Source organism: Hoplias malabaricus, chromosome 3, assembly GCF_029633855.1.
Source record: "Hoplias malabaricus isolate fHopMal1 chromosome 3, fHopMal1.hap1, whole genome shotgun sequence".
NCBI classification, from domain to species: Eukaryota; Metazoa; Chordata; class Actinopteri; order Characiformes; family Erythrinidae; genus Hoplias; species Hoplias malabaricus.
In genome coordinates this window covers 77,982,360-78,010,340 of record NC_089802.1, presented here as the reverse complement: position 1 = coordinate 78,010,340, position 27,981 = coordinate 77,982,360, and the positions used below count along the sequence as shown (strand labels likewise).

The window sequence follows — 27,981 nt, the reverse complement described above, 5'->3', positions numbered from 1 at the left end:
CACACACACACACACACACACACACAGATGTAAGGAGTCCAGCAGTAATCTGTATACACACACGTCTTGTGCTGTAAGTGGTGTTGGAAACGATAAAGTTCTGGTCGGACCCTGGGTCCTGTGCCGTTGATTTCCAGGTTCTCTCTGTTTTTTATTGTTTTTAATTAATAACCTCCTGTTTTTATTTCCTTTGATCTCCCCCTGCATTGAGCCCTGGGGGGGATCTGATGTCTGCGCCCCTCTGAAATATCTCTAAAAACTCCGTTTAAAGACGGCTCCGACCTCAAATCCCAGCTCACCTCTGTAATGAAAAAGACCATTTCCATCAACAAACACCACCTGCAACACAACAGAGAGAGAGAGAGAGAGGTACAAAGAGAGATGAAGAGAGGAGGAGGCTTTATTCTCACAAATAAACAAATGATTATTCCTTTGGAAAATAAACTTCAGAAAACATTCACCATCTCAGCGAATAAATACAGGACGAGTCCAAGAATCGTGATGAAGAGAGAGAGAAGAAGAGAAAGAGTGAGAGAGTGAGAGAGAGAGAGAGAGAAGGAGAGAAAGAGTGAGAAAGAGAGAGAGAGAGAGAGAGAGAGAAAGAAGGAGAGAAAGAGTGAGAGAGAGAGATGAAAATGCATAGAGGGTAATGGTAGGAAGAAATAAAAGAATTGATCATAGAAAAAATAAAGAGAAGGAGAATGGAGAGAGTGAATAGGAGAGAAGGAGAGAAGGAGAGCGGATGAGTGTAGGAGTGATGTGTGGGCAGAGTGTGAAAGATGGAGGAAGAAAGAAGAAAAGGAGAGTTTACACCATGAATCAGTCAATACATGAGCGAGAGAGAGAGAGGTGTGTGTGTGTGTGTGTGTGTGTGTAAGTAACCTGGGGCATTAAGGAGGGCTCATCTTTCTCAAGTTTCTTTAGAAGCTGTAAAAGGGGGGGAGCTTCTCTAAAGGCCAGGAACCCAGCGATGTACGGAGCACTGAGGGTCACCATCTCACTGACCTCATACAACAACTAGAGAGAGAGAGAGAGAGGGAGAGAGAGAGAGAGAGAGAGAGAGAGAGAGAGAGAGAGAGTCTGACGTCTGTCGGCAGTAGCTCATGTGTTCATCACATTTTCCTCGTGATCAGTACAAGGTGAACGAAGCCAGGCAGCTTTTACTGTTGCTCCAAGAGATTGGTTCGATCCCAAATGTCTCCTTCCAATCCTATGTAGTGCATAGTGTAGGTCATAAAATAACAGTTTCTGCACGTATAGTGCACTGTATGTCGAATTATAAAGCTGTTAATATTCAGACATAAGCTTCTAGTAATCTTCCAGTCGATCTAGTGCCCTGTGTTTGTGTAATGGTTTTAGTTTCATAATCTGTGAAGTGCACTATTTAGGGAAGTATAGAGCGCTATTTGGGACACGGCTCCAGCCTCTCTGTTGGTGTTTTGCCATGCTGATTACTGGAGGCAACAGCTCTATGCTCATATCTCACAGCCACGGATCAGATACGTATCCAATCCAGGACCACATGTGAAAGTGACTCAAATCTGATTTGACAAAATGTGTTCACACAGCCCTGAAAAATCTGGGGGTTCAAAAAATCGAATGTACCTCCATGTCCGGGAAGCTGAGCACGACGAGCTGAGCGCAGGCGTTGACCTCGTCCCCTTTGATGAAGGACAGATCCACACCCCCCACTCGGCACAGGCCGCTGAAGCTGGGGGTCTTCTCCCAGGCCTCGGTGTCGTCTTCAATCAAACGCTGCTTCAGACTCTCCTGCTCCCTGCACACAACAGACTGCCCCCTCACTGTGGGGGTCTCACACTGCACTCCCACCTTCAACACTGGGGTTTTCCATAAAGTGGCCAGTGAGTGTCAGTAGAGGGGAGGGTGTTTCTGATAAAGTGGCCAGTGAGTGTCAGTAGAGGGGAGGGTGTTTCTGATAAAGTGGCCAGTGAGTGTCAGTAGAGGGGAGGGTGTTTCTGATAAAGTGGCCAGTGAGTGTCAGTAGAGGGGAGGGTGTTTCTGATAAAGTGGCCAGTGAGTGTCAGTAGAGGGGGGTGTTTCTGATAAAGTGGCCAGTGAGTGTCAGTAGAGGGGAGGGTGTTTCTGATAAAGTGGCCAGTGAGTGTCAGTAGAAGGGGGGTGTTTCTGATAAAGTGGCCAGTGAGTGTCAGTAGAAGGGGGGTGTTTCTGATAAAGTGGCCAGTGAGTGTCAGTAGACAGGGGTGTTTCTGATAAAGTGGCCAGTGAGTGTCAGTAGAGGGGGGGGTGTTTCTGATAAAGTGGCCAGTGAGTGTCAGTAGAAGGGGGGTGTTTCTGATAAAGTGGCCAGTGAGTGTCAGTAGAGGGGAGGGTGTTTCTGATAAAGTGGCCAGTGAGTGTCAGTAGAGGGGAGGGTGTTTCTGATAAAGTGGCCAGTGAGTGTCAGTAGAGGGGAGGGTGTTTCTGATAAAGTGGCCAGTGAGTGTCAGTAGAGGGGAGGGTGTTTCTGATAAAGTGGCCAGTGAGTGTCAGTAGAGGGGGGGTGTTTCTGATAAAGTGGCCAGTGAGTGTCAGTAGAAGGGGGGTGTTTCTGATAAAGTGGCCAGTGAGTGTCAGTAGAGGGGGGGTGTTTCTGATAAAGTGGCCAGTGAGTGTCAGTAGAAGGGGGGTGTTTCTGATAAAGTGGCCAGTGAGTGTCAGTAGAGGGGGGGTGTTTCTGATAAAGTGGCCAGTGAGTGTCAGTAGAAGGGGGGTGTTTCTGATAAAGTGGCCAGTGAGTGTCAGTAGAGGGGGGGGTGTTTCTGATAAAGTGGCCAGTGAGTGTCAGTAGAGGGGAGGGTGTTTCTGATAAAGTGGCCAGTGAGTGTCAGTAGAAGGGGGGTGTTTCTGATAAAGTGGCCAGTGAGTGCCAGTAGAGGGGAGGGTGTTTCTGATAAAGTGGCCAGTGTGTGTCAGTAGAGGGGATGGTGTTTCTGATAAAGTGGCCAGTGAGTGTCAGTAGAGGGGAGGGTGTTTCTGATAAAGTGGCCAGTGAGTGTCAGTAGAAGGGGGTGTTTCTGATAAAGTGGCCAGTGAGTGTCAGTAATGGGGGGTGTTTCTGATAAAGTGGCCAGTGAGTGTCAGTAGAGGGGGGGTGTTTCTGATAAAGTGGCCAGTGAGTGTCAGTAATGGGGGGTGTTTCTGATAAAGTGGCCAGTGAGTGTCAGTAGAGGGGGGTGTTTCTGATAAAGTGGCCAGTGAGTGTCAGTAGAAGGGGGGGTGTTTCTGATAAAGTGGCCAGTGAGTGTCAGTAATGGGGGGTGTTTCTGATAAAGTGGCCAGTGAGTGTCAGTAGAGGGGGGTGTTTCTGATAAAGTGGCCAGTGAGTGTCAGTAGAGGGGGGTGTTTCTGATAAAGTGGCCAGTGAGTGTCAGTAATGGGGGGTGTTTCTGATAAAGTGGCCAGTGAGTGTCAGTAGAAGGGGGGGTGTTTCTGATAAAGTGGCCAGTGAGTGTCAGTAATGGGGGGTGTTTCTGATAAAGTGGCCAGTGAGTGTCAGTAGAGGGGGGGTGTTTCTGATAAAGTGGCCAGTGAGTGTCAGTAATGGGGGGTGTTTCTGATAAAGTGGCCAGTGAGTGTCAGTAATGGGGGGTGTTTCTGATAAAGTGGCCAGTGAGTGTCAGTAATGGGGGGTGTTTCTGATAAAGTGGCCAGTGAGTGTCAGTAATGGGGGGTGTTTCTGATAAAGTGGCCAGTGAGTGTCAGTAATGAGGGGTGTTTCTGATAAAGTGGCCAGTGAGTGTCAGTAGAGGGGGGGTGTTTCTGATAAAGTGGCCAGTGAGTGTCAGTAGAGGGGGGGTGTTTCTGATAAAGTGGCCAGTGAATGTCAGTAGAGGGGGGTGTTTCTGATAAAGTGGCCAGTGAGTGTCAGTAGAGGGGGGTGTTTCTGATAAAGTGGCCAGTGAGTGTCAGTAGAGGGGGGTGTTTCTGATAAAGTGGCCAGTGAGTGTCAGTAGAGGGGGGGTGTTTCTGATAAAGTGGCCAGTGAGTGTCAGTAGAGGGGAGGGTGTTTCTGATAAAGTGGCCAGTGAGTGTCAGTAGAAGGGGGGTGTTTCTGATAAAGTGGCCAGTGAGTGTCAGTAATGGGGGGTGTTTCTGATAAAGTGGCCAGTGAGTGTCAGTAATGGGGGGTGTTTCTGATAAAGTGGCCAGTGAGTGTCAGTAGAAGGGGGGGTGTTTCTGATAAAGTGGCCAGTGAGTGTCAGTAGAGGGGGGTGTTTCTGATAAAGTGGCCAGTGTGTGTCAGTAGAGGGGGGTGTTTCTGATAAAGTGGCCAGTGAGTGTCAGTAATGGGGGGTGTTTCTGATAAAGTGGCCAGTGAGTGTCAGTAGAAGGGGGGGTGTTTCTGATAAAGTGGCCAGTGAGTGTCAGTAATGGGGGGTGTTTCTGATAAAGTGGCCAGTGAGTGTCAGTAGAGGGGGGGTGTTTCTAATAAAGTGGCCAGTGAGTGTCAGTAGAAGGGGGGTGTTTCTGATAAAGTGGCCAGTGAGTGTCAGTAGAGGGGGGTGTTTCTGATAAAGTGGCCAGTGAGTGTCAGTAGAGGGGGGGTGTTTCTGATAAAGTGGCTAGTGAGTGTCAGTAATGGGGGGTGTTTCTGATAAAGTGGCCAGTGAGTGTCAGTAGAGAGGGGTGTTTCTGATAAAGTGGCCAGTGAGTGTCAGTAGAAGGGGGGGGGGTGTTTCTGATAAAGTGGCCAGTGAGTGTCAGTAGAGGGGAGGGTGTTTCTGATAAAGTGGCCAGTGAATGTCAGTAGAAGGGGGGGGGGGTGTTTCTGATAAAGTGGCCAGTGAGTGTCAGTAGAGGGGGGGTGTTTCTGATAAAGTGGCCAGTGTGTGTCAGTAGAGGGGGGGGTGTTTCTGATAAAGTGGCCAGTGTGTGTCAGTAGAGGGGGGGGGTGTTTCTGATAAAGTGGCCAGTGTGTGTCAGTAGAGGGGGGTGTTTCTGATAAAGTGGCCAGTGTGTGTCAGTAGAGGGGGGGTGTTTCTGATAAAGTGGCCAGTGTGTGTCAGTAGAGGGGGGGGGTGTTTCTGATAAAGTGGCCAGTGTGTGTCAGTAGAGGGGGGGGGGGTGTTTCTGATAAAGTGGCCAGTGTGTGTCAGTAGAGGGGGGGTGTTTCTGATAAAGTGGCCAGTGAGTGTCAGTAGAGGGGGGGTGTTTCTGATAAAGTGGCCAGTGAGTGTCAGTAGAGGGGGGGTGTTTCTGATAAAGTGGCCAGTGTGTGTCAGTAGAGGGGGGGGGGTGTTTCTGATAAAGTGGCCAGTGTGTGTCAGTAGAGGGGGGGGGTGTTTCTGATAAAGTGGCCAGTGAGTGTCAGTAGAGGGGGGGTGTTTCTGATAAAGTGGCCAGTGAGTGTCAGTAGAGGGGGGGTGTTTCTGATAAAGTGGCCAGTGAGTGTCAGTAGAGGGGGGGTGTTTCTGATAAAGTGGCCAGTGAGTGTCAGTAGAAGGGGGGTGTTTCTGATAAAGTGGCCAGTGAGTGTCAGTAGAGGGGGGGTGTTTCTGATAAAGTGGCCAGTGAGTGTCAGTAGAGGGGGGGTGTTTCTGATAAAGTGGCCAGTGAGTGTCAGTAGAGGGGGGGTGTTTCTGATAAAGTGGCCAGTGAGTGTCAGTAGAAGGGGGGTGTTTCTGATAAAGTGGCCAGTGAGTGTCAGTAGAGGGGGGGTGTTTCTGATAAAGTGGCCAGTGTGTGTCAGTAGAGGGGAGAGTGTTTCTGATAAAGTGGCCAGTGTGTGTCAGTAGAAGGGGGGGGGGATGTTTCTGATAAAGTGGCCAGTGAGTGTCAGTAGAGGGGGGGTGTTTCTGATAAAGTGGCCAGTGTGTGTCAGTAGAGGGGAGAGTGTTTCTGATAAAGTGGCCAGTGAGTGTCAGTAGAGGGGGGGTGTTTCTGATAAAGTGGCCAGTGAGTGTCAGTAGAGGGGGGGTGTTTCTGATAAAGTGGCCAGTGAGTGTCAGTAGAGGGGAGGGTGTTTCTGATAAAGTGGCCAGTGAGTGTCAGTAGAGGGGGGGTGTTTCTGATAAAGTGGCCAGTGAGTGTCAGTAGAGGGGGGGTGTTTCTGATAAAGTGGCCAGTGAGTGTCAGTAGAAGGGGGGTGTTTCTGATAAAGTGGCCAGTGAGTGTCAGTAGAGGGGGGGTGTTTCTGATAAAGTGGCCAGTGAGTGTCAGTAGAGGGGGGGTGTTTCTGATAAAGTGGCCAGTGAGTGTCAGTAGAGGGGGGGTGTTTCTGATAAAGTGGCCAGTGAGTGTCAGTAGAAGGGGGGTGTTTCTGATAAAGTGGCCAGTGAGTGTCAGTAGAGGGGGGGTGTTTCTGATAAAGTGGCCAGTGTGTGTCAGTAGAGGGGGGGTGTTTCTGATAAAGTGGCCAGTGAGTGTCAGTAGAAGGGGGGGGGATGTTTCTGATAAAGTGGCCAGTGAGTGTCAGTAGAGGGGGGGTGTTTCTGATAAAGTGGCCAGTGTGTGTCAGTAGAGGGGAGAGTGTTTCTGATAAAGTGGCCAGTGAGTGTCAGTAGAGGGGGGTGTCTCTGATAAAGTGGCCAGTGTGTGTCAGTAGAGGGGAGAGTGTTTCTGATAAAGTGGCCAGTGAGTGTCAGTAGAGGGGGGGTGTTTCTGATAAAGTGGCCAGTGAGTGTCAGTAGAGGGGGGGTGTTTCTGATAAAGTGGCCAGTGAGTGTCAGTAGAGGGGGGGTGTTTCTGATAAAGTGGCCAGTGAGTGTCAGTAGAGGGGGGGTGTTTCTGATAAAGTGGCCAGTGTGTGTCAGTAGAAGGGGGGTGTTTCTGATAAAGTGGCCAGTGAGTGTCAGTAGAGGGGGGGTGTTTCTGATAAAGTGGCCAGTGAGTGTCAGTAGAGGGGGGGTGTTTCTGATAAAGTGGCCAGTGTGTGTCAGTAGAGGGGAGAGTGTTTCTGATAAAGTGGCCAGTGTGTGTCAGTAGAGGGGAGAGTGTTTCTGATAAAGTGGCCAGTGTGTGTCAGTAGAAGGAAACTCAAATAAAGCAGAACATTGTGTTGCCAAAAGTTTGTGGACACTTTCTGAACTGAGGGGCATTAATCAGGACTTTGTTCTTCTGTTCACTGCAGGGTCAGTCTCTGCTTTCCTGAGAATTATTTACAATAGATGCTGGCACATTGCTGTGAGGATTTGATGGCAGCCTTCGCGGGACTAGTGAGAAACGGTGGATGATTAATTCAACCCCGGGACTCCAGGTCCTCCCAGAGTTACTCTTTAAGGGGGCTGTCTACAAACTTTTGGACACAGTGTATTTGTTGTTGTGTGTTTAAATGACCACAGCAGATAAGTAACTAAGACAAGAGCGCTCCCTTTGAGCTTATTGTAAAGAAATATTCACGATAAATCTGTTCAACCGCGTCTTTGAACAAAAGTAAAAGTTAAAATCATTAAAAATCAAATTTCATTAAAACAGCGCTGTGTCCCAAACCTTTCCCACCGCTGCACGAGCTCCTCGCGCTGATCCTCCATTCAGCTCCGCGTTCACTTCCCGCATCGTGACTGCAGGGAAAGGGCCGCGTCCCAATCCGAGCACGCTCCCTACTTAGGACCAGGAAGGGAGCACACTCACAGAGGCCATTTTGTAGTCCGTCTGTTGCTCTGCAGTTTGTTTCTTCAGTGTTCAGGAGCCCCACAGGGCAGCTATGATTTGGGGGGTGGGTCGTTCTCAGCGCTGCACTGACACTGACGGTGTGTTAGTGTGTGTTGTGCTGGTACGAGTGGATCAGACACAGCAGTTGCCCATCATGACCCACCACCCAAATCATACCTGCCTTGTGGGGTTCCTGAGCGTTGAAAAACAGGGTGAAACGGGGCTAACAAAGTATGCAGAGCAACGGATGGACTACAGCATGGAACTACACAATGCTCCTGTGTGGTCAGTGGGGCTGAGAGAATGGACCGTGAACGTAGATACAAGGAGAGGCTGTATGTTACTCTCTAGTAACGGGCGCCATCTGGTGGCAGCATCGTGTAAGTGGAAGACTCAACCATTACATCATTCGTTCTGATGTTATGTAGCTGTACCCCTGTGTCACTGATGTAACCAAGTGTTCTGAGGTCCAGATTATTGTGAGGTCCAAACAGTTTCCCCAAGCGTTTCCCTAAGAGTTTTTCTAAGATGATCCAGATCACTGACTTATTTTTGTTGTTACAGTTACATTACTTAAGGTGGAACTGACTCTAAATTCAGGAGAGCACTAACTGCATGAAAGTAAACACAGAGGGAAAGTGCTACAAAACTAAACAGCTCGAGTTACACATGAGTTTCTGTGGGAATTCAAACAGTCAGTAAACACTTACAGACAATTTACACTTCAGACACCAACAAGATACAGTCGCTTCTTACTCACACACACTGCTCCACCTTAAAAGATACTGTCGCTTCTTACTCACACACGGCACCATCTTGAAAGATAGTCACTTCTCACTCACACACACGGCTCCACCTTAAAAGATAGTCGCTTCTCACTCACACACCGCTCCACATTAAACGATACAGTCAATTCTTACTCACACACACCGCTCCACCTTAAAAGATACAGTCCCTTCTTACTCACACACACACACACATCACTCCACCTTAAAAGATACAGTCACTTCTTACTCACAAACACCGCTCCACCTTAAAAGATAGTCGCTTCTTACTCACACACACCGCTCCACCTTAAAAGATAGTCGCTTCTTACTCACACACACGGCTCCACATTAAAAAAAACAGTCGCTTCTTACTCACACACACCGCTCCACCTTAAAAGATAGTCACTTCTTACTCACACACACCGCTCCACCTTAAAAGATGCAGTCGCTTCTTACTCACACACACCGCTCCACCTTAAAAGATACAGTCGCTTCTTACTCACACACACCGCTCCACCTTAAAAGATACAGTCGCTTCTTACTCACACACACCGCTCCACCTTAAAAGATAGTCGCTTCTTACTCACACACACCGCTCCACCTTAAAAGATACAGTCGCTTCTTACTCACACACACCGCTCCACCTTAAAAGATACAGTCGCTTCTTACTCACACACACCGTTCCACCTTAAAAGATACAGTTGCTTCTTACTCACACACACAGCTCCACATTAAAAGATAGTCGCTTCTTACTCACACACACTCCACATTAAAAGATACAGTCGCTTCTTACTCACACACACCGCTCCACCTTAAAAGATACAGTCGCTTCTTACTCACACACACCGCTCCACCTTAAAAGATAGTCGCTTCTTACTCACACACACCGCTCCACCTTAAAAGATAGTCGCTTCTTACTCACACACACCGCTCCACCTTAAAAGATACAGTCGCTTCTTACTCACACACACCGCTCCACCTTAAAAGATAGTCGCTTCTTACTCACACACCGCTCCACCTTAAAAGATAGTCGCTTCTTACTCACACACACTCCACATTAAAAGACACAGTCGCTTCTTACTCACACACACTCCACATTAAAAGACACAGTCGCTTCTTACTCACACTCCGCTCCACCTTAAAAGACACAGTCGCTTCTTACTCACACACACCGCTCCACCTTAAAAGATACAGTCGCTTCTTATTCACACACACCGCTCCACCTTAAAAGATAGTCGCTTCTTACTCACACACACAGCTCCACCTTAAAAGATACAGTCGCTTCTTACTCACACACGCCGCTCCACCTTAAAAGATAGTCGCTTCTTACTCACACACACCGCTCCACCTTAAAAGATACAGTCGCTTCTTACTCACACACACCGCTCCACCTTAAAAGATAGTCGCTTCTTACTCACACACCGCTCCACCTTAAAAGATAGTCGCTTCTTACTCACACACACTCCACATTAAAAGACACAGTCGCTTCTTACTCACACACACCGCTCCACCTTAAAAGATAGTCGCTTCTTACTCACACACACTCCACATTAAAAGACACAGTCGCTTCTTACTCACACACCGCTCCACCTTAAAAGACACAGTCGCTTCTTACTCACACACACCGCTCCACCTTAAAAGATACAGTCGCTTCTTACTCACACACACCGCTCCACCTTAAAAGATAGTCGCTTCTTACTCACACACACCGCTCCACCTTAAAAGATACAGTCGCTTCTTACTCACACACGCCGCTCCACCTTAAAAGATAGTCGCTTCTTACTCACACACACCGCTCCACCTTAAAAGATACAGTCGCTTCTTACTCACACACACCGCTCCACCTTAAAAGATAGTCGCTTCTTACTCACACACACCGCTCCACCTTAAAAGATAGTCGCTTCTTACTCACACACACTCCACATTAAAAGATACAGTCGCTTCTTACTCACACACACCGCTCCACCTTAAAAGATAGTCGCTTCTTACTCACACACACCGCTCCACCTTAAAAGATAGTCGCTTCTTACTCACACACGCCGCTCCACCTTAAAAGATAGTCGCTTCTTACTCACACACACCGCTCCACCTTAAAAGATACAGTCGCTTCTTACTCACACACACCGCTCCACCTTAAAATATGTGGAGCTTCTGAATGATCACAAACACGTGGCAGTGTTTGTTTTGCTGAGAGAACAGTAGTTCTCCAGAACTGTCTATGTTGCCTTTAAGCCCAAATCCTGGACTCACTGGTTTAGAAAACACCCCCCTGGGGCAGTGAGCGTGGGCCTGGTTTTAGTGCAGATGAAGAACCTACATTATATTCAAGACAACTTTAAAATAGATTATTGTGAATTTAAAGCAAATAACTCTTCATAAAATGATTTCTCCTAATCATCAACTCTTTAAAGCTCACATTAAGATCATGAGGTTACCGAGCACAACCACCAGGGGGCAGTACTCAGGGGTTTAATCCGGATTGATTTAAAACGCCAAAAATGAGGAGGAAAATAAGACCCGGCACACACACAGTCTCATAATTCAAGTTTAATAGTTTCAAATATTGTAAAGGCGCTATTTTTCATTGTATATTAATTCCAAGAATTCATTTCCTTATTTTACACACAATTCCTCAGAGAAAAGATATGCAGTGATGATGAAGAGGGAGCACAGTATGTGCTGATTTAAAGAGAGAAACAGTGACAAACACAAGGACAGAGACAGACAGGGAGACAGACAGTTATAGCCCTCAAACACCAATGACACTCCAGAAAGACAAACACTTCCCAAACATTAAACACAGGCTTCACACTGAAGCGTCGGCTCAGGTTCTACAGAGTTACATCACGGCTGCTGAAATATCCAGGTTTAAAACTGAATTATAATGTGAACGCTTCAAAAATCCACATTCATTCATCTTCTTTTAATGCTTCATCCCATTCAGCGCAAACCTGGAATCACTAGGTGTAAGGCAAACACCAGGGGATAGCGTCACACATTCACCCAGTCACTCACTAACACTCACCCAATCACTCATTAGTTTTGCACTGGAGCTAACAGGGTAATTAGCTTAGACTTATTGTTAGCCACGTTAGCTCTGTAGCTCCAGTGCAGAACTGAAGAAACTATGCGGCTAAACACAGAATACCTCTTGGAGAACGGGACATTTCATACGCAGCAGTGATTTAAATCTGTGATTTTATGAAACCACTGTTATTAAGATGTGCTTTTAGCAGCCGTGCTGTTCACCTCACTAAGCCTCGCTAACCCCACAGCAACACAACACACGTTAGCATCGCTGGTCGAGCCGGTCAGGAGTTTGCGAGGCTCTGGAGCTGTAGTTAAACAAATAAACCACTGATACTCGTTCAGAGACTTTGGGGACAGTTGTGCGCACAGAATCACACTCCTCTACTTGTGCTAAGCCTCCTTTGCTAACACGCTAGTCAAAACACAGGTTTAAGGTGGAGGCTGTTTTTCTACTGCTTCAAACGAACTGTAAACTGTTGAGGAAAAGGTTATGTGCATCTCTCAACATACAGGAGTGAAACAGACACAGATTAGCAAGGGTGTGCCATAGCGGCTAGCATTAGCATGCTGAGGGTGTAAAGGAGTGCAGTGCGGGGAAGTACACTTCCGTACAAAAACAAACAGAGCCCAAACCAGAACGGCAAAACATTAAGCTTTTAAGAAAGAACCAAAGAAGAACTGTTTTGGGAACAAGCTCTTTTTTGGAATATTGTTATTATTGTGTTTGTTTGTTGTAAAGATTAAAGCTGGAGAGGGTGTTTTGAATATTTTTTAAAAATACCCAACTGCAAAAAAAAATAAAAATAATAATAATAATAATAATAAATAAAATAAAATAATAATAATAAAAAAATCCCATTTACCTGCCCTTTTAAAGCCACTCTCCCTTAAAGCACATCTGTGTGCACTGCCGGACTACAGCTGGAGGAGTCCCAGAGAAACAGGGAGAGAGAGAGAGAGAGAAACCCCAGGTCTTAATGGAACAGCTGGACGAGGTGTTGATGTCCTGCGCCTCCAGACGCTCGTTATGACCAAAGTATTTGATTGATTTATTGATTGATATCAACACCAGGATGTAAAGAGTAGATACCCCAGCTTTAATGTTTTGCCGTTTTGTGCCCGACCCGTTGGTTCTGAACAGAAGCGCAGGGTTTTAAAACAAACACAGAATAAAACAGAGTTGAAAACACAGTCTCTTTAAACACGTTCGGACACCCAGGACGCAGCCCTCTGATCCGCGCGTGTCCGGACGGTAAAGCGGGTCGCGGTTATTGCAACAATCAGCAAACGTCTGCTTGAGGATTCTCATTTTTTTTTTTTAACGTTGAAATAAACCCCTCACAGAAAATGTAACACATCACTTATGTTAAATATATCGAGTGCTTTTTGTTTGTTTGTTTACAGTTCCTTGTTGATACCAAAGAGAAACCTTTTCTTCACCTGCTGGGTCCGGGTTGCCAGGTTGTTTCACCGTTTGAAGTCCAAAGACCAGTGATCATTTCTGGTTTTCTTTTTTGCTTTTTTTTTTTTTTTTTTTTTTTTTTTTTAAAGAACAAGCAAAAATGTTGTCTTTTCAAGCCGTAACAATATCATCATCATCATCATCATCGCACTCCAGCCTCAGCTCGCAGAAGTGTCTCCTCATAATCCTCTGGTTGTTGAAGCTGTGCTCCAGAGGTTTTGGGGATGGTTCGTTTTGAATGAATGAGTGTGTGTGTGTGTGTGTGTGTGTGTGTGTGTACGTACAAAAAAAAATGTAAAAACCATTTACAACTTGCACTCATTTCTCATGATCAACTCCACTCTCCCATCCACACTTGCTTTTCTCTTTCTCCCTGTGGCTAGACCTCCACCAGAACACATCCGACTGTAAACCTGCTCCACAACAACTTCATAACAACGTTACAGGTCACCCTGGTTTAACCCTTTAATCCCCAGATGACTGCTTGAGTTGTAAATATTAGGTGTATAAATATATTTAAGGGAGTTTTAGTGTAAAATATAACTGCAATTCAAAATCCAGACGTTATTTATGGAAACTGTTGTGCACTATTAACAATAACAACTCACGTTTTATTCAACAAACCTTTAACACCGAGTCCCCCATCTGTAATTCGTCTAAAACCCAAACTCAAATTTAAACCTACGTTCACCGGACATTGACACTGAGCTTTATTACAGTCCGTGGACTTTAGGGCTGGGTACTGGAGCCTTGATCGTGACGCCAGTAAACGATGGTGTATCTGAATTTATCACAAGTTTGTGCTTAAATCACAGCCTTAAAAACGGTGGTTCTCCACGGGTTCTTTACTAAAAAGAAGGTTCTGTTCATGGTGAAACGGTTCTTCGGGTGGAGAATCACTGTGTCGAGTTTGTAAGAATAGAACCATAGATGACATCTGGAGAACCACTGTTATCATGGACAGAACCCTTTAAGCGCCAAACAGCTTCTTTGGATGTTCAAAGGACAAGCTGTGTTTCAGACACAGTACTGTGTTCTTGTTGAATGTGAGAGATTATAACACGAACGGTGTGTGAGGGAATGTGTGAGTGTGTGTCGCCCTGTGAAGGACCGGCGCCCCCTCCTGAGTGTGTTCCCGCCTTGCGCCCAGTGATTCCGGGTAGGCTCCAGACCCAGTGCCGCCCTGAATTGGATAAGGGCTACAGACAATGAATGAATATTGATCATCTCTGAGCCAATCAGCGTTCATGTTCCAAAACTGAGACTTCTGATTGGCTAAGGTGCATTCCATATGTCTGTAATTAACAGCAGCACTTGTTGATCAGCTTGTAGCCCACTGTGGATGAGCACACACATTTCCAGTGCTATAAACCCATATCTAGTACACACCCACTTTCTGTTTGTGCCTGATCAGGAACTAAACACTGTTCTGGGATCAGAGGAGCTCTGACTAATCCCGAGCCCTAATAACTGAGGGACACTGAAATAAATCTCGCAGTGTTGATATAAAGTTGTTTGTAACTGGTTTAAATGGATGAACACATGAATCTGAGCAGGTTAAACCCAACCAAACCAAATCAACCGCAGTCCAACCTCCTTCCTAGGTTTCAACAGGAGCTCTGTTTTAAAAAGGGAGTGCATTCACTGATTATTTAATTCATCATTTCATTTGTGACCCACTAACAGACGTTTGACCACGGCTCACGACCTCCTTAAGCACCAGGCTAAAGTTCAGTGTAAACAACCTCAACCTCTTTCATTCACCGCCACCGTGAGGATGAGACCCATGGAATCAGATGTGTGCCAAAAACATTTTTAACATCAAATATATAAGGATTAGAGCGAGTAAATAAATGCCGTTTCTCATGGTTCAGACTTTAGCGGCTGTGATGCTGTTCTCCCACTCACTCACGCTGCCGGACTTCCTTCTGACACAAGCCAAAGACCCAATCGGCGAAGGAGTTTTTGAGTGACAGCTCAGTGCCCCAGACGTTCAATGCAGAAAGTGCATGCATTTCATTGTAGGCATTGACCTATCACATAAAATGTCATTAACCAATGGCGACGCCCTCCTGACCAGACCCCGCCCCGGACGAGAGGTTTGTGTCGGACACCAGGCAGCGACGAGCGATCATCTGGTTATAGTCTGACCGCCTTTATACACCATTTTTAAAAATGATTTCCGTTTTATTTCAGAGACATTTGTTTCTTTGTTTGATGCATTTTTAGCTGATTCCAGTCTTGATTCCCTAGAGATAATCCTGAATATCAACACCACATACAGCGCTCACATTTCTGATAACTTTAACGAAAACATTCAGAAACCCAGCCTTCTGCGAACGTTACGAAGCACCACACTGCAGCTCCTACTCGCTTCAAGTCTACAACTCAAACTCAAGCAAATACTATCAACAGATACCTGACCCTCTTTTAAAAAAGTGACCTTTCTGAAAAAGAGCTAAACTACACAAGCAGCACAATTCAAACGTGTGGAGTGTTAAGGTTGCCAGATCCCGTCCTTATCCCCCTTAATCTGAATAACCACCGGGCGGACGCTTCGGCATCTTTAACGTATTCAAACCAACCTGGAGATGGTTAATATTTATCGGTCTCGATGTGTAAGATTTCTATTAAATTAGGATCTATTTAATGATATAAACTTATCTAATACAGTTACATGCATTTAAACGATTTAAAACGATCCTGATTGTAACTGTGGGGACGTTTACACCCACTAAACCCTTTATATTCACCCCCCCATCACTCAGAATAACTACCGTTGACCTAGAAATCACAACGCGACCCTCAGGCCGACTGACGAACTGCATAGGAACTGATCAGTAGACGAAGTATTCAGACAATCAAGGCATTCCCGCGCATTTGAAACTAAAACCAAGCCACGCGAGCGTAATCACCACTACAAGCAGCGCTAAATTCATCACCTTATTACTTCTACTGCTTTTAAAAAGCACTGAGTACGTCTAGAGCCAAAGCAGCCAGACACTACGAGCACAGGCCGAGCGCTGAAGAGCACATAGCACCCAGAAGAAGACCCCACGTCGTGGTCCGCTGATAAATACAAACCCTAATCGTAGAAATACTTAAGTTATTGCTGGATACCTTCTCCAAAAAGCCGCACTTGTTTTGACCTATAAACCTTTCACCAGAAGGACGTTCTCCCAGCGATATGGCGTAAACGAATGTGTACAGTATTCAGAGTATTGTGTTGTGTGTATCGTGTGTGTGCTGCCTTTGTGCACTCGTTTGTTTGTGTGTAACAGCGCTAATTCATTTTCTTTTTCGCATTCAAAACAAAAAAAAATCCACCTCAGAAGGTCCGAAGTCACTCGTCTCGAGTCCATCACTACACAAAAGACACAATGTCACTTCAACTTGCCACTGGAGGGAAATATAACCCCCCCAAAAAAAAGCAGAATCCTGCTCCTGAACTGACCGGCAGCTCAGCCGAGCGCTATGGCGACGCAGATCCAAGCCCTTTTAGAAACAACTCACAACCAGGTTGCTTTGAAATGTGTATTTTTTGCTCGGTCTGATCTTCCGTGTTGTGCGAGCGTGCTGCAGGAGGTCCCGCTGGGGAAGGAGCAGGAGGAGTGTGAAGGTGGGGGGACTTTGGAACAAAACTATGGGCTCCTTTCTCAGGAGAGTCCGGCTCGTCCGGACCCTGGGCTCTACCTGGAGATCATGGAGCTGGACTGGGACTGACTGGAGGAGGTGGTGGCGGCGCTGAGCTGAGAGAAGCCACTGTGACTCGACTCCAGACTCGTCATAGAGCCCCTACAGGAGAGAGAGAGAGAGAGAGAGAGAGAGAGATGGAGAGAGGGATGGAGAGAGAGAGAGAGAGAGAGAGAGAAGACTGTTAATGAGAACAGACATATATCAAACAAAAAAAAGGCAGATCAACCCAAACCCTCAGCTACAGAACAGTTTGGCAGAAAAGTTAGCAGTTTTCCCCGAGTATAGTGTCCACACTGGAACATCACTGTGAGGATTTGATGGCACTGAGGTTGGATGGTTAGTTTTGGAGCAGAATTTAGGGGGGGGGGGGGGTGGCTTTACACCCCTCTAGCCAACACTTGGCATTGGGTGTGGTGAGTTTAGCCTCACAGCTTCAGTGAATCTGAGAACGGGGAACGCTGAGCAACCACCAAACTATTCTGTAAATAAAAGCCCTGGCATAATAAAAGTCCCACTGTGCGTTAACCCCATGCCCAATCCCGAGCCCCGAGGCTCTGGCACAGCATGCAACAACGACTCCAACCACTTTTCACAAGTCTTTTCAGTACGTTGCGCGTACCTAAGCTTATAGGAATTCGAGTTCTGTCCCAATGAGGCTTTCTCCTTCCAACAGAACGTCCAAGGCATTAAATCAGGATTAAACTAGTCCCTTCTGAACGAGGGTGAGAGCTAAAACACGTGCGGCAGAACTGAGGAACAATAAGAACAACAGGAACACTTGATCCAGAAATGCTAAGACTGCGAAAAACAAGTTTGTGGAAAGCAAAAGCTTATTAGGTTTAATCTCTAAAGAGGCATTTTTGAATGCAGTATTCCTGAGGACTGTGGTGTTACTGTTAGATTCAGGAGAGAAATAAAATAAGGACGGAATACGATGTGAACATAGATCCAGCTGATTTATGAGTGGGCGTGACCGGTGCTGTAAATTCGACCACAGAATAAAACTCAGAAAACATACGTTCACATTCACACCAGCCAAAAGCAACCAAGCCTTAGCTCAAAGGTTAAGCCAGAAGTAAAGGCCAAGACAAGCTCGCCCGAGCTGAGCTCACATCCAAACCACGCTGTTAGGAGGTCTGCGAGGGAACTGTATGAAAGGAAGTAGTTCTGAGAGAAACCGAATTGACAGGAAGTGAGCTACTCCCAAAGCTGACGTTCAGCCAAGACGCGTCTGGGGAATAAAATTAACTTAACATAACAAACTCTCGTTTTTACTGGAAATAAAAGGCTAATATCACAAACACACGAGAACTGTTTGTAGATTCACTATAGGGAATGATTTGTTTGAGGGAAAATAACGACTGTTGTTTGTACGTTTCTGAAGTGTAACTCTTCTGTAAGTGTTTATTCGCTGCTTGAATTCCCACAGAAACTCATGTGTAACTCGAGCTGTTTAGTTTCGTAGCACTGTCGCTAATGCAGTTAGCTGTCTCCACCTTAAGTGATCGGAAACAGCAAAATAAGTCGGTGTTACCCCCCTATGGAGCAGGAATAGAACAACATCCTCATCTCGGTTGGTGCTTTTCAGCGTTTGGAGTCTCTCCGTTGTCTAAAAACCTACAGATGGCGTTTCTCTGCCGTGAGCAGAGAGAGAGAAAGCCTAGCACCGGACCTAGACACTTTGTTTTTTTACCCATTTACAGACACTGGGGCTTCGTAAACACATTAGAGCGGTTTCCAGAGCAAACACAGAGCAGCACACGACAAATAAACCTCATCTGAAATTTATAAAAAGTGATTAAAATCGTGAATTACGACTAAAATTATCAGACTTAAGCAGAAGGTAATTGAGCTTGTAATTTTCTGAGGGAAGCTGGGAGACAAATACAGATGTGACTGAACCAGATGGAAATAAAATCACAGAGGAACTCCTGTAGAATAAGAAATTACCTTAGTATCTCATGGACATTAGTCCAGTCCCAACAGCACTGTACTGAACATTGTTCCGCAACATGGTGAGGTTATATCTTTATTTAAAGCTAACAGTACGTCCGACTGGCTTTAACGTGACCTAAACCACACCTGTACGAGTCTGTAGCACCTTATACAAAGAGCCGGATGTGGTTTAGTGGACTGAGAGATGTCTTGAGACATGCTTTTACATGGGAATTTTGTTCTCAGCAATGTTAGCCTCGTAGCTCCAGTACAAAACTGATATTTTAAAACCCGACACGTCTCAGCTGAGTGGCTTGGTGTGGAGTACGTGTAAAACCGTTTCCAACGTTTCTGAACCATTCCATTAAAGCGTGCAACGTGTGCAGTGTACAAGCGAAATCTGCAGATTTAAGAAACGTTAAAGGAATAGTTGGATCAGAACTGATTCAACATGCTAGCATGGCTAATATAACACTGGAACACACGACTAGCCATGTCAGCATTCACACCATTCCTTCAGGACCAGAGATTAGATAAAGAGGCAGAGACGAGGTTAGCAGACAGAGACTCATCCTCAGTGCCTTGGGTTTCGCTTTAGTCTCTTGCACTGTCTTCACCGTGACGTCCAACGCTTGGGGAAGTGACTGTGCAAAATTTAACGGCTGCACTGTGAGGGCCTTCTGCAAATGTCTCTTAAACTCTACATAATCTCACACCACAGTCTTAAACAGGGTTAAGCCAGACCCTGACATGCTTTTACCCGCTGGAGCCGAGGAGCTCAACAGAGTCCAGCACATTTCGGTGATTCCCTGGGGTCTGTGGCACCAGCAGAGCTTATGTCTGCTCACGAACCATGCGACTTTAAAGAGGAGTGTCATTATTATAATCACAATCACTTATTAAACGGTTAGCTTTCATTATTATGTTTATGTTGCAACAAATAATGTGTGTGTGTTCACTGCTATTCACTGCTATTCATGGGTTAAATGCTGAGCCTACATTCCTCCTGAGGTTATTAATAAACTATCACTTCTTTTTCTTTGAAGTAAGTTTACTTTAAAGCAACACTGTGCAATTTTTACTTTAAAATCACAGCTTCAAAATCATTGTGATGCTCCACTGAGCTGTAACAGGGAGAACAACGCCTCTATTGTTGCTACATCGGGCTCAGTACTGCAGAAACTGCACTATGTAACTTTCGGAGGAGGCCTTCAGAGGTCATCTGTGAGTAGAGTTTGACACCCAGTGCCCGGTATCTATCAGAGTCTGAGATTCTGTACTAAACCTATTTCAAAAATGGCCCCCATCATGTGGGGGACCCACTCTATGGTGCATACACTGGTTCATTCAGGGACGACAGAGCAGTTAGATTCTTGTCTCGTGAGCTGCCTTTCAATGGAAACATGTTACAATAATGAAGTGTTCACACGTTTGTGAGGGTACGGATCGACGCACTGAGCTGAGATCTGCTCTGTCTCTGAACAGGAAAAAAAAAAATCCGAAACAGTGCTGGACTCCCCTCCTCTGGTCGAGTTTAACCCACACCGAGCCAAGCGTGTGTCCAGAGCTTAACAGTGCTGTTCATAGCATGCTGTTAATGCTAACAAAAAGAGCTTTGGTTTTACTTTTGTTAGCAGGGCGCTACACTGCAACACAGCAGAGGTTAGTGAGCATGGCGCTAATGCTAGGCTAACAGCAAACAAACAAATCACTTACAAACTCTGCACATCGCAGCAAGCCGTTCTTTACGGGGAGAAACAGAAAGGGAAAGGAAAACAGTGAGGAGAGGAGCGCAGAGAAAGGCAATATGAGAAATATATGGAGAGAGAGAGAGAGGGAGAGAGAGAGAGAAAGAGAGAGAGAGAGAGAGACAGAGAAAGAGAGAGAGAGAGAGAGACAGAGAGAGAGAGAGAGAGAGAGAGGCAGCAGGCTTGGACAGTGTTCTCAGCAGCTTTGACTAAATTAAATAAAGTCAATTAAATAAATAAATGCTAAAACATTGTGGCTAATGCAGCGGTGCTGGTGTTCATCCTATAAAGAACCCTCCCATACACACCACTGGAAACATCTGAACACGTCTGGAAACAGCTGTCCTTTTGCAAAATAAACAGATTGAATGGAATGTGTCAATACTTTTAAAATCCTTTCATAAGCACAGATTAAGCTCTGCGTGAAAAAAGCAGAGGTCACACTAGACTCCCACTGGGTGAATCTCACAGAACGCCCCTCTCTAAGAGGCTTTAAGAGTTGTCTTGGTTCTCTCGGTGCTGTGTTCCTGTATACGAGGGAAGTCATGGAGGTTAGAACAGTTCACAGAGGTTCTACCCAGTGCTCATTTACCTGAAGTCCTCCGAGCCCAGGACCTCAGTGTAGTACATGACTTTACACTTGTGGGAGGAGACCTGCAGAGTGGCCAACACATCATCCACACGCGGCAGGTTTGTGGTGGCACACGCGGGCATGGAGTGGAACTTCCACTGGAGGATGTAGAAACCAGGCCAGCGGGTCACGTGAGAACCCTGGAGAGAGAGAGAGAGAGAGAGAGAGAGAGAGAGAGAGAGAGAAAGAGAGATGTTGGAGAGTTAAGTATGGTAGTGGAGAATCCCCATTCGTGATTACCAATGCTGCACTGATCCACTGCAGGATCTCTACTTGACTCGACTCGACTCGTCTTTTCTCCTCCTCCACCAGGTGAATCAGGTCCTGGTTCTGGAAGCGGGTTCTTGTTTAGTGGCTGTTCTCTCGTGGTTCAGAGCGAGTCGAGTAGGGACTAAACCGTGGCGTGTAAACCTTGCAGAGCGCTGATCGTCCAGAGAGAGTCGTCACTCTACGCCACGCAACGCAGACGACCAGCACCAACTCTCCATCTGTAAAATCTCCAGCTGCAGCAGAGATCACGTTTGTTTTTATCCGACTCACGACGGCAGCTCGTAAATTGAAAGAGTCCAGTAGAGTGCAGTGAAAAAGTAAGGCCAAACACCGTTTACTGGTCACTAAAGGGCAACAGTATGTTGTTTCTCTTCTGGAAAAACAGAAAAGATCAACACTGACTTCTGCCAAGAAGGAATTTTAGACAGTACCTGGACGCTCTCTCCCTCCTTGCAGGTGAGGGGGGACTCCACCATGCTGTAATCCTGCCCCAGCTGCCAGGACTTGTCGATCAGCTGCACGTTGTTGCCCCCCGGAGACGTGATGCCGTGGGCCACCAGGGGGTCTTTCTTCGGCGGCTGAGGAGCCCTCTTGGAGTGATAGATGTTGAACACGATGTCACCTTTGCACACGTCGAAATCCCACGTGATCACGGAGGAGGCGTCGATGATCTCGATCAGCAGCTGGAGAGGAGAGAGAAATAAATACTGAGATAAAGGGAAGCAAGGGTGTTGCCTTTTTACCTCCACTAGGGGGCAGCATCGGCAGTGAAAATGAAGAAGGATCACTCAAGAGTGGGGCTTCCGTGCACTGGAGAGATTAGAGCTTTCTAACACCAGAGGTATCAGCTGAATCTGTTTCTCCTCATTAACACTGATCAATTAAGACAGTGTGTGTGTGTGTGTGTGTGTCTTGCCTCGTGAGGAGCTCCTTTAAACACACTGGCGCTCTGGTAGATGGTCTCGGTCCACAGCTTGATGTCGTCGTTCTCGAGCTCCTCTGGCGTTCGGTACAGAGACTTGGGCACCAAGCCGCCTTCAGGAACCTCACACTGACACACATTAAAAAAAAAAAAAGAAAAACAGAATTCAGGTGAATTCATTCACTCATTTATTCACATTCCGTAACCACTTCACCCTGATCAGGGTCGATGTGGGTCCAGAGACTGCTTGGAATAATTGAGCACAGCTGTGGACTCACCCAGTCCCTCGCGCACTCACCCAGTCACTCATGCACTCACCAAGTCACACACACACACTGACCCAGTCTCACACACATTCACCTAGTCTCTCTCTCACACACACACACACACACACACACTAACCCACTCACCATACACTCTCCTCCGAGGAAGTCTGGGATGATCTCTTTGTCGATGTAATCCACGAGACCCCCGGGACCCTGATAATCGTTCCCTGCGTAGATCAGGAACTTCTTCCGCGTGTTTTCATCAATGAAAGGACTCACCTGGAGACGGACACGAGAAAAGAGGAGTCAGGAACGAGAAGACGAGTGGCGTATGCTCTGTGCGCTCAGCCAATCAGGAGCAAGCACAAAGGCAGTGTATGAAGTGTTTCACCTCCGGACAGTGTGTGTACGTCTGCAGCACTGCCACAAGAGGGCAGTATTTACCCTATTACTATAAAACAACCTGCAATAGTAACTAAATAAACAGAAATATACTCATTTCCTAAAGTACAACAGTGAATTTCTATGAGAAAATGTTTGTGATGTCACTTATCTTGCGTGTTTGCCTGCTTCTGATTGGTCAGTTTCATCTACAAGCCTTTGATATGAGGTGTGTTACTGGGCTCAATTTCCCAAAGCAAAATCATTGATATCTGCCTTATTGGGAATTGCAGCTCTTGTGGTTTGAAGTCTGCGAGGTCCCTCCATGATCCTCCAGCAGAAATTAAAGTGCCTTTGCTTTAACATCTAACCTTTTAATCCTGATACAATAAAGACTTCTTAAAGCCTACAACGTTTAGCCATTACAGGACTTTAACAGGACCTCCGTGGTCGATGTGCTATTATTCTCTGCTAAATTTGGAGCGTCTCACCAGAGTCCAGAGCACGGGGAAAACTCTGGGCGCTCGGAGGATGAGGAGACGGCCGAGAGTCTCGGGATAATTCGCTTCCACCACTTCAATAATCCTCAACAATGCTTTTACACCAGGACGCCACAGGTGCCTCATGTTTAACCCTTCCAGGTCCACCAAACACGTCCAACAACTGGAGAGAGAGAGAGAGAGAGAAAGAAGGAACAGAGATGGAGAAAGATGAGAGAAAGGGAGAACAGAGTGAGAGTGAGGGAGCAGAGAGAAACATGGAGGGGAGAGAGAAAGTGTGGGAGTTAAGAACAGTAAGAAAAAGACGAGAAAGAAGAGTGAAAAGCAAGAAGAAAACAAAAGGAGCGAAAGAGAGAGATGGAAGAGAGATAAAAGGTGAGCGTTTGCTTTGTAAACTGAAAACATACGGCAGACAGCGTTTATGGGCAAACACACACACACACACACACACCTGATTGGACGGCCAAAGACCTTTGTGTTCTCCTCACACCTCCTCAAGCCCTCCTCATTGATGGACAGCACCTAAAACATTCAAAACACAGACACACCTTCTTACTCAGGGCTGTGGAGCAGTGGGATGATGTGCGTTGGACTAATGGAGCTCCAACCATTATCTGACTTCTGAATACAATCAAATCCTTACAGCCATGTTCCTGTATCTAGTGAAATGCCTTCATGGAGGAGAAAAATAGGGCCAACCCTCAGTTAATGGCCTTAATTTCAGAGGAAATGCTGAGCAATTGGGTGTCAACACACTTCTTGGGCACAGAGTTATGTTTCTGTATTTCCAAAACATGGAGCATTTCTATTGGTCCACAGTTTAAAATCAAAATTCAAACCCTCCCTCCACTCTTTAGTCATTTTATGGTGACTGTGTGTCGTATTAAAATCACAATTGTCACTTTATTTAACAAAAAAACACTGAAGTCCTCGTCTGTAACTGGTCTAAACACACACTCACTCGCACTTTTGGACACAGTATTCTCCCCAAGAACAGAACAAACCCCTCACAGTCTTCTGCAGCTTTTTCCTGATGGAGCTCAGAATTAACTCTTTTTTTGGTTGAATAAAGTAAGAATTGTGATTTTTAATACGACACACAGTCACCGTAACATGACAAAAAAAACACAATTACAATTAAAAGAGAAACTGGAAAATAAGGAGAAGGTTTTCTTTCAGCTGTGATGCATTAGGATGTTAAAGAGGGGCAGTCCTTACATGTCTGAGCAGAGACTCCTCCCCCAGGGCTCGCACCAGGCCTTTAGTGTCCATCTGCCCCAGACGCAGGATATAGAGCGGACGACCATCTGCAGAAAACACACACACACACACAGGTTTACAAATTGAGCACACACACACACAAACAAAATCAATCTCACAGCCTCACGCAATCACACACACACTTGCTGAATCATTTCGCTCACTCAATATTATGTAGTCTCACTCGATCACTCGCTTAATCACAAACACTCACTCAATCCCAAACACCTGCTCAACCCCAAACACCTGCTCAACCCCAAACACCTGCTCAACCCCAAACACCTGCTCAACCCCAAACACTCACTCAACCCCAAACACCTGCTCAACCCCAAACACCTGCTCCATGCCAAACACTCACTCAATCCCAAACACCTGCTCAACCCCAAACACCTGCTCCATCCCAAACACTCGCTCAATCCCAAACACTCGCTCAATCCCAAACACCTGCTCAACCCCAAACACCGGCTCAACCCCAAACACCTGCTCAACCCCAAACACCTGCTCAACCCCAAACACCTGCTCCATCCCAAACACCTGCTCAACCCCAAACACCGGCTCAACCCCAAACACTCGCTCAATCCCAAACACCGGCTCAACCCCAAACACCGGCTCAACCCCAAACACCGGCTCCATCCCAAACACCTGCTCAATCCCAAACACTCGCTCAACCCCAAACACCGGCTCAACCCCAAACACCGGCTCAACCCCAAACACCGGCTCCATCCCAAACACTCACTCAACCCCAAACACTCACTCAACCCCAAACACCTGCTCAACCCCAAACACCTGCTCAATCCCAAACACTCGCTCAACCCCAAACACCTGCTCAACCCCAAACACCTGCTCAACCCCAAACACCGGCTCCATGCCAAACACTCACTCAACCCCAAACACCTGCTCAACCCCAAACACCTGCTCAACCCCAAACACCTGCTCAACCCCAAACACCGGCTCCATCCCAAACACCGGCTCCATCCCAAACACCGGCTCCATCCCCAAACACTCGCTCAATCCCCAAACACTCGCTCAATCCCCAAACACACACAATGTAAACAGAAGGTACCCATTTAAACTGATTATTTTAAATTACAAACAGATTTTGTTGCTGTCGGAGCAAAACTCCGTCTCCAAAAAGCGTAAACCTTTCAATAAACACAATTATATAAAAACATTATATATATAAATTATATAATATTGTAGACCTTTTATTTTCTACTTGGTCCATAGTGAGACCTTTTCCCACATCAGCAGCTGGTGTTAAGATTGAGACAAAAGGTTGTGTTCCACCAGTGTCACAGTTCCAACAGTGTCAGAGAACGTATTAAAATAGACTGAATTATGCCTCTGATATTCATGCACATTACACATAAACAATGCTTCATCTGAATTCCATGCTCATTCACAGACAGCGCTGATTACAGCAGGTTGTGTTTATTTGTGTAGAACGACAGACTGCTGCTTTAACTCCTGCATTCAGGGAACTTTTTAAATTATTTAAAGGAATTACTCTGGAAAACAATCGATAAAAAAAAGAATGCAGTTTTCCACTTGCCCCATGGAAACGTTTGGTGTTCACATTTTGAAAAGTGGAAAATGCAGTTTATTTATTAATAATAATAATAATAATAATAATAATAATAATTTAATAAAATATTAACGAGGAATCGTGTTGAGATCATTAAATGTCGGTGAAATCCCGAGATTCCCCATTGCACTGAATCACCTCCAAGAATTATTCCGAGATTAGAGCCGTAAACTCCTGGGAAATATACACTGTGCTTTAACAGACCTACAATACCGGAGGCCCTCGGCTCAGATACAACACACACACACATGGCTCTACTAGGTTAACAGAGGGGATCTACGCAGAGAAAAATAGACACAGGGTCAGAAACAGTTTCTTTGGCACTGGCTTCACAGCCTTCACCAGACGTCAGCTCAGTGACCACCTACATCAAGCCCCTCGGAGGAAATCCACTGCTTCGTCTTCTTACTGTGAGCGTGTGGTACCACCTCCTCCTCATTTCTACACTCCCTGTCCATCCTCCTGCGCGCTGTACTGTAGTCCACGTGTTGCTCTGCATACTTTAAGTCTCCTTCCCCCCCTCAGGACCCCCACAGAGCAGGTGTGATGTGGTGGTGGATCATTCTCAGCGCTGCAGTGACACTGACGTGGTGGTGGTGTGTTAGTGTGTGTTGTGCTGGTGTAGAGTGGATCAGACACAGCAGTGCTGCTGGAGTTTTTTAACCCCTCAGTGTCTGGACTGAGAACAGTTCTCCGACCAAAAACATCCAGCCGACAGCGTCCTGTGTCACTGATGAAGGACTAGAGGACGAGCGACACACACTGTGCAGCGACAGATGAGCTACTGTCTCTGACTTTACATCTACAAGGTGGACCAACGAGGGAGGAGTGTCTCACAGAGTGGACAGAGAGTGGACACAGGGTTTAAAAACTCCAGCAGCACTGCTGTGTCTGATCCACTCTACACCAGCACAACATACCACCACCATGTTAGTGTCATTACAAGTCATACCTGCTCTGTGGGGGTCCTGGGTATTAAAGACCAGGAGGCAGAGAAACAGACGGACACAGACAATAGAGTGTGAGTGTAGAAGGGGGTGGTTTTAATGTTACGGCTGATCAGTGTATATTTTTAATCTGTGTTTTTTGTTTGTTCCTAAGATACGAGCACAAACACTTGCTTTATCAGAGGCACAGATAAAGAGGGTCCGCTCAGGGCTTCGCCTTCCTGCGCTCTTCTGCAGAAACACTGGGTTCTGCAGGGAGGAAGCCGGGCTTCAGACAGTTTCCTCTTTCCACATAAACAACATCACGTGGTCCACTTCAGGGCAGATATGATCACAGGGTCAGAGCAGGAAGGGGGGGGGGGGGGGGGGGGGGAGTATCAAAGATCAACAAACTATATACAAAAACCCTCTGAAACATCTCAGAGCTCACAGTAAAATACATGAAGATATGGCAACACAGGCCACGGACACTGAGATAAACAGTGAGAATCTACACAGTGCGTTCAAAAGAGAACCAGCTTCGCAAACGCTGGAGGAAGAGCAAGAGAAAGAACACAAGAAAGATAGATGAGTATTAAAGGAGTAAAATAAGACGGAGGGAAAGACACTAAAGTACACGCTGCGCACTAAAACCTGCAGTAGATGATGGTGTATCTAAATTCACCTGGAAACCCGAGTGTATCAGAGTTTTAAACCCATGTGAGTGACCTGCTGTATGAAGCAAAACCTGGTTCATTTAAAGGAACACTACATAACATTTTTACATTAAAATTACAGCTTCAAAATCATTGCGATGCTTCACTGAGCTGTAACAGGGAGAACAGAGCATTTGTTGACGCTACCCTGAGCTCAGCACTGCAGAAGCAGCACTATGTAAGTTTTAGAGGAGGGTAGAATACCACCCCACTCCCTCTCCCTCTCCCTCCCCATTGATTTCACTACAGTGCTGTTAAACGTGAATGAGCCTAGG

General features: G+C 46.2%; 2 protein-coding genes across 2 annotated transcripts in view; both read right to left on the bottom strand.

Moving 5' to 3' along the window:
• Nucleotides 1-7,803, bottom strand: part of LOC136692782 (endonuclease V-like) — a 14,763-nt gene extending 6,960 nt beyond the window's left edge. Inside the window, exons 1-4 of the mRNA XM_066666457.1 lie at nucleotides 7,450-7,803; nucleotides 1,606-1,777; nucleotides 883-1,017; nucleotides 300-339 (exon numbers count right to left, since the gene is read on the bottom strand). Of these exons, the coding sequence (XP_066522554.1) occupies nucleotides 300-339; nucleotides 883-1,017; nucleotides 1,606-1,777; nucleotides 7,450-7,490 (388 nt within the window). The 5' untranslated portion in view covers nucleotides 7,491-7,803. The remainder of the gene's footprint in view (nucleotides 1-299; nucleotides 340-882; nucleotides 1,018-1,605; nucleotides 1,778-7,449) is intronic.
• A 3,113-nt stretch (nucleotides 7,804-10,916) lies between these two features.
• si:dkey-237i9.1 (SEC14-like protein 1) overlaps nucleotides 10,917-27,981 on the bottom strand; it is a 45,602-nt gene continuing 28,537 nt past the window's right edge. Inside the window, exons 9-16 of the mRNA XM_066663271.1 lie at nucleotides 24,438-24,526; nucleotides 23,671-23,741; nucleotides 23,211-23,382; nucleotides 22,483-22,617; nucleotides 22,067-22,201; nucleotides 21,582-21,833; nucleotides 20,842-21,020; nucleotides 10,917-16,665 (exon numbers count right to left, since the gene is read on the bottom strand). Of these exons, the coding sequence (XP_066519368.1) occupies nucleotides 16,560-16,665; nucleotides 20,842-21,020; nucleotides 21,582-21,833; nucleotides 22,067-22,201; nucleotides 22,483-22,617; nucleotides 23,211-23,382; nucleotides 23,671-23,741; nucleotides 24,438-24,526 (1,139 nt within the window). The 3' untranslated portion in view covers nucleotides 10,917-16,559. The remainder of the gene's footprint in view (nucleotides 16,666-20,841; nucleotides 21,021-21,581; nucleotides 21,834-22,066; nucleotides 22,202-22,482; nucleotides 22,618-23,210; nucleotides 23,383-23,670; nucleotides 23,742-24,437; nucleotides 24,527-27,981) is intronic.